This window comes from Lactuca saligna, chromosome 1 (assembly GCF_052625555.1).
Source record: "Lactuca saligna cultivar CGN05327 chromosome 1, ASM5262555v1, whole genome shotgun sequence".
Classification (NCBI taxonomy): domain Eukaryota; kingdom Viridiplantae; phylum Streptophyta; class Magnoliopsida; order Asterales; family Asteraceae; genus Lactuca; species Lactuca saligna.
In genome coordinates this window covers 78,860,455-78,876,061 of record NC_136417.1, presented here as the reverse complement: position 1 = coordinate 78,876,061, position 15,607 = coordinate 78,860,455, and the positions used below count along the sequence as shown (strand labels likewise).

General features: G+C 35.7%; 1 protein-coding gene across 1 annotated transcript; it reads left to right on the top strand.

Annotated features, from left to right (window-relative positions):
- The first annotated feature begins 499 nt into the window (after positions 1 to 499).
- On the top strand, positions 500 to 2,199 carry LOC145040332 (uncharacterized). The gene has a single exon (XM_078988274.1). The coding sequence runs from the start codon at positions 1,020 to 1,022 to the stop codon at positions 2,040 to 2,042; it is 1,023 nt and encodes a 340-aa protein (XP_078844400.1). The 5' UTR covers positions 500 to 1,019; the 3' UTR covers positions 2,043 to 2,199.
- The last annotated feature ends 13,408 nt before the right edge of the window (positions 2,200 to 15,607 follow it).

Here is a 15,607-nt window from a genome sequence, read left to right as displayed (position 1 = left end):
TACTAAAAGGAATTGTTTCTGGCTTCTTATAAGATAGACCATTTTGCCTTTTCTTAAATTATAAAATGTGGTAGACTACACCCAAATAGTTGATTTCATTATCCCTATTTCATCATCTCTTGTACAATATTTGGATAATTTTCTCACATACTTACAAATACAAATACAAATTGACGATCGGATCTTTAACCATTAAGTTTTTGTAATTTAAACCAATTATTTTATCATTATGAAATTACGACAAAACATATATATTTATTAATTAATACATTTTTTATAATCATTGCCCAATAATTAAGTTATAATTTAATTAAAATTATTTTTAATTTTCTTATCAGTAATGTCCACAGATTATAGCCTAACGAGGGTAATATCATCCTAATTTACTACTAAATTTTTTATTTTATATAAATTTTGCACGCACCGATTAAAAATACTAATAAATATATCATGTTAAATAGCTTAAAAGTAAACTATATAAATATTTAGTGTGCTTTTTCCATTTGCTATTGTCGCACATTAAAAGAAAGTTGCGTTTTGGTTAAGAAAACTTTAATCGGAATAGTTCTTGATCCTCCACCATCGCCACATGGTTTGTCTCCGATGTCAGCCACTTTCAGTAATTACAGCTCCTTTTTAGCTAAACATTTAATCTCGATAAGGACAAAGAAAACGACCCCCCAAAAAGAGGTCCGCCCGCCGCCAAACTTCCGGCGGCTCAGCCGGTGGAGCAATAAAGTCTTCCGGTGGCGTCACCTCAGCTTTTGTATTTACTCATATCGCGCACTTTAAGCCCGGCGCAGGTTAGCCTCCCCCACCACCCCACCGTTAGATCCCCAGGTCAGCCGCATGCCTCTCTCTCCCCCACCCCCACTCCACCCTACCTTTATCATCTCCAACCTAACCCCAACATTTCATTATGCCTCCCCTCACCACCTCCGACCACCGACCACCTCTCTCCTCCTCCGATTTCTCACTCCTGAATTGGGTCTTACTCTTTCATCATCACCTCTGTCGCCATGGCCAGCTCCAACTCACCTTCTTCCTCTCACGAACAAACAAATCCACTCGCCGCCAAACCACCGGCGGCATCTCGCCGCTTGCCTCCTCCCTGCTGGTCCCACGATGAGACGGTGGCGTTGATCGATGCGTATCGTGGTAAGTGGTACTCTCTTCAGCGAGGTAACCTCCGTGCTCCCCACTGGCAAGAGGTCGCCGATGGTGTCGCCGTCCGGTGCCCGTTGAGCGACCCACCGAAAACCTCGATTCAGTGTCGTCATAAGATGGAGAAGCTGAGAAAACGTTATCGGGCGGAGATCCAACGAATTGCGAATACACCAAGGGGACACCGGTATCCGTCGTCGTGGGTTCACTTTAAACAAATGGATGCGATGGAGTTGGGTCTTTCTTCTTCAGATCCATCTGTAGATCCGATCAATCAAGAGGAAGATGAAGTAGATGAAGGAGGAGATGAAGAGAATGAAGACGAATTGTTCTTGTATCCTAAAAGAATCAAACAAGCAGTCACTCTCCCTCTCAATCGACGGTATCAGGGTTTAGTCGGTAACGGTGTTACTGCCGGAAAGAGAAACGGGAACGGCGTTCGGATCAAAATCCCAAATATCGCCGCCGTTACTCCGCCTAATACATCCTTTGATGACTACCCACCGCCGGTGAACCCACATTACAGGCCAGGTAAGCGATCGAGAGATGGGTTTGTGAAGGAAGCTTTTGGAGGTGAGATGAACAGAAAACATGGTGGTGGTGGAGGGATGATGATGAGAAAGGACATGGAGAACGATGAGAGTCGTCTGATGGATGGAATGGTGGCAGCGATTCAGAAGTTAGGAGATGGGTTTTTGAAGATAGAGATGATGAAAATGGACATGGCAAGAGAGCTTGAATCCATGCGAATGAAAATGGAGATGAAAAGAACTGAAATGATCCTGGAATCACAGCAGAAGCTTGTGGATTCATTTGCAAAAACAGTTATGGAGAAGAAGAATAAGAAGATTAAAAGAATGGGTACACCAGAATTGTGAACAAGAGCTTCAAGGTATCATTAACATGTATTTTCATGGAAGTTAGGCTTTAAATTGATAGTCTTTTTGTTAATAGTTTGGTCAAATTTGGAACCTTGATGTTTCTTGTGATGTTGAAATTGTAGAGCTCTTTTGTTAACAAATTATTTGTTTCATCTTTCATTGTCTCCAATCATGTTATTTTCAAATTTTGAATAGTTCTAGTATACATAATATACATGATATGATGATTCATGTGATTGGATCAATATTTAGCAATGGGTAAATGTTTGATTTTTAAGCCCCCACTCAAAATATGACATTGTACTTTGTTTAATGTTGTGAATTAAGGTATAGAAATTGGCATTTTTTGTGGTATGCCAAAAATTAATGTAATTTTTAGGAACAAGGGAAGATATATATTTGCTCTTGCCTCTTGATGTCTTGCAATATATATTTTGTTCATGGAAAATCACCATTTAGAAAAAAAATAAAATAAAAAAATTTGTCTAGTTATATCCAATACTTGTTACAAGTGTTTTAAGGCCACATGTTTCCATTCGAAATCTATAAACGACCTTGATAATTTACCATGTTCGTATGAATATGTACAAAGAGAAAGTTATCTTACTAGTGATGGCTCATTAGAGCAACTCCACCCATAAAACATTACATTAGTGATTGTTTAACATTAAAATAGAGTTTACATTCTATCAACACTAAAATACTAAAATGATGGTTTTTAAAGACTATATTTTGGCCTATCTATGTATTTTTTTAGAGGTTGATGGAACATAGACACCATTTTATTGGCTTCTATAATAGTTTTAATGGATATGATCTTACATGAGGTATATACCAACAACACCAAAAATGTTAGCTCATCATAAGCATGAGCAGTTTTTTCCAAATCCCGATCCTATACTGGTATCGTACCGGAACCGGTATCGAACCGTACCGAATTTAAAAATATGGGACGGGACTTGGTACTCAAAACATATGAAATGCGGGAATCGGTACCGCCGGTACCGGTATTAGTACCGAAAACCGGTACCGGTACCGGTGATGTTAATTCAGTTCGGTACTCGGGATTGACTTTTGACCCAATTCGATTTTCGGGAAATCGGGAACGGTACGGGTCGGTACCGGTTCCGTCCCATGCTCATCCCTAGCTCATCATATTATCATCACATTTAAACCATATCATTGTAATATACTTATCATTCTACATTAGTATTATCCCTCTCTCTCTCTCTTTTTTTTTTTTTTTTTTTTTTTTTTTTTTTTTTTTAAATTATTTAATATATATTTTTTAATTAAAAGGTAGAGGTAGAGAAATAAAAAAAGATTGCATGTTGTGTGAAGTGGTACATACCACAATTCACAACGATGTGGTGGTGTTCATGTATCACCATTGCCTAAGGTATTCGTTTGATGGATCGGTTCGATTTGATCAAATCAAACGAATTAATTTAGAAATTAATTTCGGTTCTTCAAAACAATGATCCTAATAATTCAAATCTGATCCAGTCAAACCAAAATTTCAGTTCGGTTTGATCAATTTTTACAATTCAACTTTCAAATTACAAGATATTTTTAAAAAAATATGTAACTTGAATATTACCAAGACGATATAAAGAACTAAAATTACAATTGTTTAATTATGAATTAAAATATATAACCAACTACTCCGAGAAATATACATAAACATTTAAATAGAAATATAGATAAACATTTAAATAGAAATACATAATAATATATTTTGATGGATGTAACTTTCTAATCTACAAAAAATAATTTAGTAAATATATAAATAATTAAAGATATTTAATAAAAATAAATAATAAATTATTTTTCATTTTTTTGGACTATTCGTTTTATATTTTATATACAAAACTAATACGGAATATAATATAATAGTTCGGTTTTGTTGAAAATCAATCTGACACTCCGAACATCCAAACTAAATAGTTTCATCAAAATTATCCAATTAAACAAGTATACTTAATGACTTAAGGTCTTGGACTAGTTATAAAATATTGACCACAATATAAGATAAAGTTAGTAAACTTTTACATGGTCATTCTATATTTTATACATCATATATTTTATTATTTTTAGTATAAATATTGAAATTTATAAAAATTTAGGTTATATTTGGCATTGCACGACTAGTTTATAATTTATTTTATTTTTCTGATTTTGTTAGGTTCATTATGTTGGTAAACTCAAGAAGTAATAAGCTATTCAAACTAATGTTTAACGGGTTTATTGGGTTTATTATTATTTTTTTATTGTTTTTTATTTTTTTAAGTTTCCAAATATACCATATATTAAGATAAAATTGCAAAAGTAATCCATTTGGTTGCCACAGTTATATAGTTTTGGTCCAAAAATATTTGATGATGTATCAGTGGTCCAATTTTGGAAAACTTATCCGTTTTCTTTTCAAAAAATGTTAGCTTTAATGACATTGCCGTTAACTTTCTTTAAATGATAATTTTACCATTAGGTACCATTTTTGCAACCAAACCACAATGATTATTTATATAGTTGGTAAGTTTTAGACATGTCGCAACACTATCATCACCCCCAAACACATGTCGGTCATATCTCAAACCAATATAGTTGATCAGACTATATTAATCTCAGATATGATTACATAACTGCCCATGTTTGACTGCAATGTCCAACATCCAAATACTTTTGAGTTGTTATGATTGTTAAACTATTCTTGTATGTATGAGTGTTAGTATACTTCTTGTAAAAAATACTTAAAATTTTGAGTAAATTACACGAATGGTCCCTATGGTTTGGGATAATTTGCGTGCTTGGTCCCTAACTTATTTTTTTTAACTCGGAAGGTCCATAATATTTGTTTTTGTTACGCGTTTGGTCCCTACTGTTTGTTTTTTTTACGCATTTGGTCCCTGTATTATCTAAAAATATCATTATTTAAATAGGCAAAAATGGTGGGGTAGGTAAGGTAAGGTGAGAGAGGTGGGATTGAGGGTGTGTTTGTTTAAATAAATTAAAAAATCAATGGAAAAATAGTCTTTTTAGGTAAGACAGGGACCAAGTGCGTAACAAAAACAAATAGTAGGGACCTTCCGAGTTAAAAAAATAAGTTAGGGACCAAACACGCAAATTACCCTAAACCATAGGGACCATTCATGTAATTTACTCTAAAATTTTAAAAGTATACTTGTAGTCAGAGCTCTTAGCCCCAATGTATTTATAGTTTGTATATCTTTTATGGATTGATATACTAAGTTTACTATAAACAATGCTCTGATACCAATCTGTCACACCCCCAAACCAGATCCCGGAAACATCCGAGGGTGGAGGACTTCATTTGTAGTATCACAACACATGCATCATAGTAATCAAAGTATAAACAACCATTGTATTTAAAAGTAAAAGTATTTACATGTGTTCAATCACTGTATATTGACACCAAAATAGTTATAGCAAAATACATGAAATATGAGTCAAAACATCTTCATCTTCTCAAAAGCTCGGGGAGTACATGTCTACTGATTCCCTGAGAATACAAGTAATTTGAAAAGAGAGTATCAACATAAAGTTGAGTGAGTGCATAAATATTTATGTTTAAAAGTATGTTTTCTGTTCTCTGAATATGTAAACAGTTCAAGAAAATCCTATATTTTCTGTTGTATATGAAAATTAGTTTTAATCCCATAAAACCGTTTAGTTTGTAAACCAATGTTCTGTATTTGTATTCCTTTGTATAATCTGTAAAAGTGAGTGTGTCTGGCTCCACCAGCTGTTATTGTAAACTATACTGTAATACTATAATTGTATACTTGTAAACTAGTACTTTGAAAATCTACTCATGTTTAGTTAATTATACACTAACGTATTGTTAATATATTTTTAATGAGTTATTATAACCATACTATGACTAGATGGCATGAAACAAATGCTTTCAAGGCGTTTAAACTGTTGATAACAACTGTCACGCATAGGCGTGTATGCCCGATTGTAGCTAGCAGCCAGAGTGCGGGGTTGTCAATTCCAATATAGATCTATACACACTTGTTTCGATCCCCGGCTGAAGATTCCGATTATAATGTTAGGACTTTAATTATGTTGTTTAAATGAATAAACAACCTGAACATATTGTCTCATAAAAAGCATATAAACGTTACGTGTATAATGAAAACCACATATATTCCTTGTTTAGTATACTCTGAATGTACTTGAAAGTTGTATACTCTTGTTTAGTTTTGAATCAAACTCTTGTTCTTGTACAATAGTATAAACCCATGTTCTTGTAAAATAGTGTACTCTAATATATTTGACTTGTGAGTTAGTATTCTTGAATACTAAATTATACGTATTATAATTTATATGTACTTTCTGTATTGGTACTAATTGTTCATAAATGTAACCCCTTGCTCGACATGTTACAAAGGGTATTTGAAACTAAATGAAATAACTTATATATATATATATATACACACACACACACACACACAAGATATATAACTAAATTTTAAACGACAGTCAGACAAATAACCGATAACCTAAATCTACATCCAAACAAGGAAAAGGAAATAAAGTGAGTTATCAATCCTAAGTCTTTTAAATCTTATATATATATATATATATATATATATATATATATATATATATATATATATATATATATGTATATATATATATATATATATATATATATATATATATATATATATATATATATATATGATTTTTGGGACAAAATATAAGTTTATAAAAGAGTTTAACATTTTGAAATACTTTTGATGACTTGATGTAATTTTAACATAAATTTAATCATTTGATTTGAAGACAATTTGAAATCCATTTTGTAAGGTATTTTGAAACCATTGGTTTAGTAACACAAAAATCCTTGTGTTAGACTTGTATCCCCCCCCCCCCCCCCCCCCCCCCCCCCCCCCCAATCCCCTTAAACTAGTAAAAACAATGAAAATACGGGGGTGTGAACTCACCTTTTAGAGAGTGATTCAAATGATGAATTGATATAGGATGTCTAGACACATGAGTGAAATCCTGTAGAAAAACAAGCCCTATATAGCAATTTGTATAGTATATATATGCAACCAATTAGCAAATATAATCATAGGAATGATTGAAAAGCAGGGTAATTTGTAAGTATAACTTACAAATTGGAGTGTTAGATGCTAAAAAGGAAGTTGATATGTCTTCACAGCTAGGAGTTAACAGCCGTGATGGTGTTTACGACCAGAAGTTCTTGAGGAAAGATGAACAGTTGATGATCTTAGAACAGTTCCTTAGAAGATTCAAAGGTTTTCAGGTGCTTGTTCTTCGTATTCTTTGTGTGTTCTTCATGAAAACTAGATGAAATTAATGGGTTTCATTCTAATATAAGAAGATTGAAATATGTTCTTGAAGTGTTAACAAAATCAAGAAATGATACCTATTAGATCTTGTGAAGAACTAGTGATTATTGCTTGAATATGATGAGAAGGGATGATTATAGCATGTTCTTGAGGAGAGAGGTTGTTCTTCGTGTTCTTGGCTGATGATACTTGAGAGAGTTTGAGAGTTCTTGGCTGGAAGATGTGAGAAATGAAGGAAATCTATATATATGTGCGAGGGTTCATGGCGACGGTCGTGAACCGCGTTTGCGGTCAGAAGGCGGTTTGCATTTGCGACTGTGAATGTTCCCTAATGCGATAAGGTTTGGTTTCCGAGGCGATAAGATCCGATGAGTTTGTGGCCGAAGCCGTTTGCGGCCGAAGTGTTCCCGGTCCGAGGTTGGTGTTCGATCGGAAGGAAGAGAAGGAAGGGTATGCGAGACTTCTCGGAAATTATGCGATACACTTCTTAACACCACACCACTTTGAATACTATGATTTAACCTATATAATACATTAGTTTAACTTATAAAAGATAGAATAAAAATTTAGTTGACTTTAGTTTGACTTTTATTGATTAGGGTTGACTTTACAAGGAGAAAATAATGGAGTGTTGCACTATTCGACAATTATGGCTAGGCGTTATCTTCAACAGGGTTTTTCTAGGTTTGTGGCCTATGTGATGGATGCCCGAGAGAAGGTTGAGGTGACCATTGGTGATGTACCAATTGTTCGGTAATACCTATATATGTTTCCGAAGGATTTACCAGGAGTACCTCTGAAGAGGCAGGTCGGTCCGGATTAACTTGTTTCCTGGTGAGGCTCCAATAGCCAAAGAACCATATCGGTTAGCTCCACTAGAGATATAGGAGTTGTCTACATAGCTACAGGAGCTGTTAGATAAGGGGTTCATCCAACCGAGTAGTTCGCCTTGGGGTGCGCCAATCCTATTTGTGAAAAAGAAGGATGGGTCACATCAAATGTGTATTGACTACCAGGAGATGAATAAGGTAATGGTGAAGAACCGTTATCCACTCCCAAGGATTGATGATTTGTTTGACCAACTTCAGGGTGCATCTTGTTTCTCCAAGATTGATCTTCGTTCGGGTTATCATCAGATGAGGGTCAAATAGGATGATGTGCAGAAGATAGCCTTTCAGACTCGTTATGGTCATTATGAGTTCGTGGTGATGCCCTTTGGCCTAATCAATGCTCCAGCCACGTTCATGGACCTCATGAACCGTGTGTGGCGATCGATGTTGGATCTGTCTATGAGTGTATCCATCGATGACATCTTGGTCTATTCCAAGACCTAGGAGCTGCATGAGGAGCACTTGAGGGAAGTTTTGGAGACCCTGAGGAGGGAGGGACTATATGCGAAGTTCTCCAAGTGTGAGTTCTGGTTGCATGAGGTGTAGTTTCTGGGGCACCTTGTCAACTAGAATGGTATTTCGGTTGATCCGGCCAATCTTGAGGCCGTGATGAGGTGGGAGGTTACGATGTCTCCATATTAGATTTGGAATTTCCTTCGGTTGGCAGGTTATTACCGCAGATTCATTCAGGATTTCTCCAAGATAGTGGTTCCTCTGATTTGACTGACGAAGAACACTGCCACTTTTCGCTCGGGGGCTGATGAGCAGGCAACGTTTGAGACCCTGAGACCGAGATTGTGCCAGGCATCGATTTTGACCCTGTCGGAGGGTGTTGAAGATTTCATGGTTTATTATGATGCGTCTATCATGGGATTGGATGCAGTTTTGATATAGAGGGGTCGTGTTATTGCTTATGCATCGAGGCAACTGAAGCCTCATGAGATGAATTATTCAACATATGATTTGGAGTCAGAGGATGTGTTTTTCGCCCTCAAGATTTGGTGACATTACCTTAATGGGATCCACAATACTATTTACACAGATCACAAGAGCTTGAGGTACTTAATGGATCATCTGAATCTGAATATGAGACAACATCGGTTGTTGGATGTGGTGAAGGATTATCATTGTGAGATTCTTTACCATCCAGGGAAGGCCAATGTGGTGGCCAATGCTCTCAGCCGCAAGGCGGTCGTGGCTCCGATCAAGGATATCTATATGAGGATGACAATGATTACTCCCCGCTTAGAGAAGAATCGGGAGGCTTAAGTCAACGCTATGAAGGAAGAGCACCAAAAAAGTGAGTGGGTAGTAGGTCAAGTGGCTTCCTTCGAATATGATAGTCTGGTTTTATTGACTCTCCATAAGAGGGTGTGGGTTCTTTATTATGGAGGTGTGTGTCAGGATCTAATGTAGGAGGTGCACAAGTTGAGATTCTCCATTCATCCTGGGGCGACGAAGATGTATAGAGATCTTCGTCCTGATTATTGGTGGCCCTGTATGAAACAGGATGTAGCTTGGTATGTGGAGAGGTGCTTGACTTGCAGGAAAGCCAAAGACGTACACCAGTAGCCTCAAGGAAAGGTGCAGTTGTTAAACATTCCCATTTGGAAATGACTAGAGGTTACTATGGACTTCATCACGAAGTTGCCACGAACGACATGAGAAGTGGATTCAATATGGTTCATCATGGATTGGTTGACTGCGAGTGCGTATTTCATCCCGATCTAGGAGAGTATCTCTGCGGAGAAGTTGGAGGATATCTACATCAAGAAGGTGATGTCACGACATGAGGTGTTGGTGTCAGTGGTTTCGAACACGAAGTATGCTGATTGTACTAGGCCGAAGCCCGGATTCCGAGCGTACGTTGGGTGTACGAGCCATGTACACCGCGCATACGCAGTCTGTGGACTTCAGAGGTTTTCGGGCTTGAGTCTTTTTGGGCTTTTGACTTGTTTAGGACTAGGCCTTAGGCCTACCTATTGTAGTAAGACATTTATGGGCATATGAAATGTCTCAAAATTACTAGCCAAAAATTTCGTTTTCAAAATCATTTAATAAACATAAATATTATCACCATAATATAAAACCATAGAACATGTATCTTAAAATCTCATAAATCTAACAACATATCATAGTATCATATAAAATATCAGAGTAAACTCCTAGGTTAATAGAATGTGGTGTGTGCCATGCCATCAGCTCGAGCCCTTCCCTTTGCTAGCTGAAGTACCTGAAAACAAAACTGAAACTGTAAGCATGAAGCTTAGTGAGCTCCCCCAAACTACCAAATACCATACAAAGCACATATAACAAATCACATAACTCTGGGACTCTTCCCAACTGCATCAGGACGAATCCCGACATAGGCTTACCCGATATCGGAATCATGTCCGGCATCAGGCTCATCCCAGCATCCCACCGCATCGGGCATCAGGCTTATCCCGACATCGGGCTTGCCCTTACATCGGGCTCACCCTGGCACATACATAGCATAACATATATCATAAACACATAACACAATTACGTAAACTGCATCAGACTAATCTAAATCCCTTCTAGACTAAACTGGATTCCCTTGAATGATAGAAGGTTGCGAACCCAGACTCCCGACTCGCTGAGTCGACTAATGTCCATGTCCAAAACTCGGTTTCTGATGTACAACTCTCATCCAATAGTTAGATATAGGCTCCTTTAGTCGATATAACACGTATACTCATGAAATTTACGTACATGCATGGGACTTTTATGCTCAAAGGACCAAAAATGGGGTTTATATCATACATGGGGTTCTCATGGCCATAAAGATGGCACCTTTATGCTATGAGGACCCTCCAAGGTTCCAGATCGGAAGATACATCAACTTGGGACGTCCAAGTCCTAAGGATCAAGCTACTTGGACCCAAAACTCCATAAAAATGAGCACAAGGAGATCTAAGAAACCATAAGTCAAGTATAAAGCTTGATTACCGGAAAATGAGGAGATAATGCTATTGACCCTGGATCTATTCCTTCCCCTTTGGGTCTTCTATCTTCCACTTATTGCTCTAGATTCAAAACACACCAAGAAACACTCAAAACAACCCAGAAAGCTCAAGCTTACTTATGGAGGATTACGGTTTTGGGTGTAATGCTCTGGGGGTGATTGAGGCTGGGGTGGAAGCCTCATAAGATGTTTAAATAAGGTGCATACCCCCCAATTTAGGATTTCACCCAGATAGCTCCTGCTCGCCGAGTCTGTCTTCTGACTCATCGAGTAGGTCACTTAATCACCGACTTGGAGTCGATCATACTCAACGAGTTGAGCCCCCAACTCGCCGAGTCCAATAGTAAAATATAATATTTGACTTGAAATTAAATGTGTACCTAGGACCGGGTGTTACAGCTTAAGGCCATGTTGGGTGCTCTTGGGCCATATTGGGCCTTAAAGGCCTTGTAGTTAGATTTGGATGCCTTTTTGGACTTGTATGGTTTTAGGCCTTGGTGAGAGGGAAGACTAATGGGGCAAGGGTGAAGAAACCCTTTTTTTTCCTTAAGTCAAGAATAAGGGTTTAGACTTTCGGGTTAGAATATTTGCCCAATTTCTAATTAGGGTTTTATACTTGTACCTTAGGGAGAGGATTTCCCGAGGTATTCGCTGAGTGCGATTTGATACCCTCAGTCTGAGGTTAGTTTCCTTTATTGTATTCGTGGGTTGAAGGCACCAAAGTCGACCCATTAGTTTATGTTTGTAGAAAGATGATTGTCATTGTGATAATTGTCTGGTATGCTGGTATTTGTTGATGTTTTGTGATTATTTAGTTATGATATTATGTGGTAGTGGTAGGGGTGAAATAGACCTGGTATCCGGTTGAAATAGACTGAAGGAGATTGCAAGCACCTAGATATGCTTGCCAGTATTCGGTTGAAATACATCGAAGGGGATTGCAAGCACCCATATGTGCTTGATAGTATCTGGTCGTAATAGACTGAAGGGGACTGCAAGCACCCACATATGCTTGGCTTTATGTTTGTATGGTATGTGATATTTTGGGGGAAAGTCACTAAGCCTTGAGCCTACAGTTTCAGTTTATGTTTTAGGTACTACTAGTTCGAAAGGGAAGGGCCCAGCCTGATCGCACTGCATCACCCTATGATTTTTGCATCTTGAGATTTTGGGAATTTGTACTACGATAACATGTTCTTATGATACACTTTTGACTACTTTGTTTTTTGTTTTGTATGACTTGAGTGAAATTGAAAATAAAATGTTATCCGTATTTTTGGGACGTTACACAAGTGGATAAGATTTAAAACTCTATGCATTAAGACAAAATTTGAGTAGGTTTTTGAAGTTTTGAGGCTTGATCTTAATCAAATAAAGATAATTATATTTAACTAAATGAAATTAATATTTCAATAAAGTAATATTTATAAATATATAAATGTTACGTATTAAAAATAATATTTGTTAATACATAATAATCCAATAAAAAGAATTATTCCAATAAAAAAGAAATTCAAAAAAAAATTATTTAATAGGAACTATGAATCCAATAAAATAATATTTATTAATATATAAATATTATATATTAAAAATCATATTTATTAATACATAATAATCATATAAAACAAATTAATTGATTAAAAAAGAAATTAAAAAAGAATTAATTAAATGGAATTAATAATCTAACCAAGTAATTTTGATTAATATATAAGTATTATATATTAAAAATATTATTTATTAATATATAATAATACAATAAGAAGAGAAATATTCTAATATAAAAATATTAAAAAAATTAATTAAAAGAAATAACGTAGAATAATTAAAATAAATTAAAAAGAATAGATACATAAATAGTTATTAGGGTTTGGTTGTAGAAATGATCATTTAAAAAAAGTTAACGGGAACATCGTTATAATTTATAGTTTTGGACAAAAAACGTACATGAGTATTAAAATTGGATCATTGATGCACCACCAAACATTTTTGGATAAAAACTACATAATATTGATAAAAATAGGACCATTTTTGCAATGTTGTCATTTATTAATTATAAACAAACCACTATTCTCAGTTCTTTTTAGAGAAAATTACATAAATGGTCCATGTGGTTTATCAAAATTTTGGTTTTCATCCCTAAGTTTTTTTGTTACATGGATGGTTGGTGTGGTTTCAATTTCTTGCATGGTTGATCCTTTGGTTACATTTTGTTACAAATTTGACATGAAATTAATATTTCAACCTCCAATTAAATTCTTATTGTAACGTCCCGATTTTCACATGCAAAATTTTCATTTTTATTTATTAAATTATATCAGAGTATTTATTACATTAGGTGGAAACACGATTGAGAATGCACATATATACAGTCAAAGCTTGCCCTTCTCATGAGTGAATGAATTTCCTGAAAAACATTTATAACAACTGGGTAACACTAAGCTTAGTGAGTTCCCCCGATATATCATATACCACAATATGCATACATGCATACAAATGATATTCATATTTTAGACTTACGACTTTCACTCCTTTCCGTCTTTAACCCGGGTCTACATGTACTTACGGTCTACATGTCTTTTTGTTAACACGCGTCAATGGGTACTAACGACATACATGCCATTTCGTTAACCCGTGGGCTTATAGGCTCCCGACCTCTTTGTCATTCCTCCATCATCCCCTAACTAATTCACACTAACTTACAAGCATATCAATAATTACACATATAGATGCTACATATTCGGCTCTACATGCTCATAGAAATTTATACTCTGGGCTTTACATTATTGGTTCCTATATACTAACATACGTAGATATATACTGGAGTACATAATATAGTGAGACGAACTCACTTGGACTAGGTAGGTGATTTGAATTTGGGGCAACGCTTCATCTTTTCACTTCACCAATACCTAAATGCATAATACAAAGTCTTAGCCTAGTTTCATAATCCTCACGACTATATAAATAGTCTAGATTCCTCAATAATCCCGATGTCCACATCCTGATCTATCAAGTAAGGAATAACCAAGTAGGTTCCGTTTGGTATACAAAGTATACTATTTGGAAATCTCACTTGAAACACCTCATTAAATCTAGCCTAGACATTAATCCCGTAAGTAGATCAATCAGTATAATGACTTGGAATGATCGGTAAATATTATTTATAGGTTCATAATAATGACTATAGCTATAACTAAAAGTTATACTTAAATAAAGTTAGTGTAGCTTAATTTACATAATAATCTAGCTAGATCCAGGAATTATGCGGGCATAATTTTGATCCGGGAGCTTCTATTCACTTTCTATCTGTCACCGCAGGGCTTCTGCGAAGTAGCCGGAAACTCGGGAGTAAAGGATCTAAAAGCTAGAAAGCATTCTAGAGAGAATCGGAAGAAAAGTGTGTTGAAACAAGAGTTGAAAAGAAGGTTTATATATGTTGGAAATGGGTGCTTGTCATGCATTTGGTTCGTAGTGATGATGTAGAGAGCAACAGGTGGTGCCACGTGTCAAAATTCGGGTTGTGTGTCACGCGCGTCGCGCAATCTGTCGAGGCACGTGTCTGCGTGCAAAAATTTATGTTTTCTTAAAATGGCACAACTTCTCCGTACGAGCTCCGTTTTTGACGTGTTTCATATCCACGTATAGTTGTCAATGTGATTTATAACTTTCGTTTATACTCCATTTTCATATGTTGATTGTATTTTTAATGCTATGTTTTCATAGGCTTAGACTGTTAAAGTCTACATAAAAATCATAACTCTCTCATATGATATCTGTTTTCGACTGTCTTTATATTGATGGATAGGTATGGACGAGATCTTCGACTCTCATTTAGATTGGTTTTCCTAACAATTGGACAATCTCAAATTCATTTTCTGTGTTGCACACTGCTACACTGAAACTGCTAAAATTCATAACTTCCTCAATTGAAGTCAGATTTGGACGTTCTCTATATGCACACTCTCGGTTTGACGAATACTATGACTTTTGATTAGATCACTAAGGCTAATACGTAATATATATCCGATGCTTATTTTATGACGTGCATAGCTGGTCGGTTTAATCATGAAACTTCGAAGAAGCATAACTTCTTCATATGAAGTCAAATTTGGGATTTCTATATATCTACAGAAATTGTATCGACATTTCCTATGTGTCTATTATGATTACTTGGGCTAAAGAGTAATATATTTCTACTTCGAATTTTATATACAAGGGTTTATATTGAATCCTATGGAAAGGTAAAAATGGGGTGTTACACTTATTGTCTTTTATTAATTATTTTTTATTTAGATTAATATTTATTATATAAATTTATTACCTAATCCAAACCCCCATACA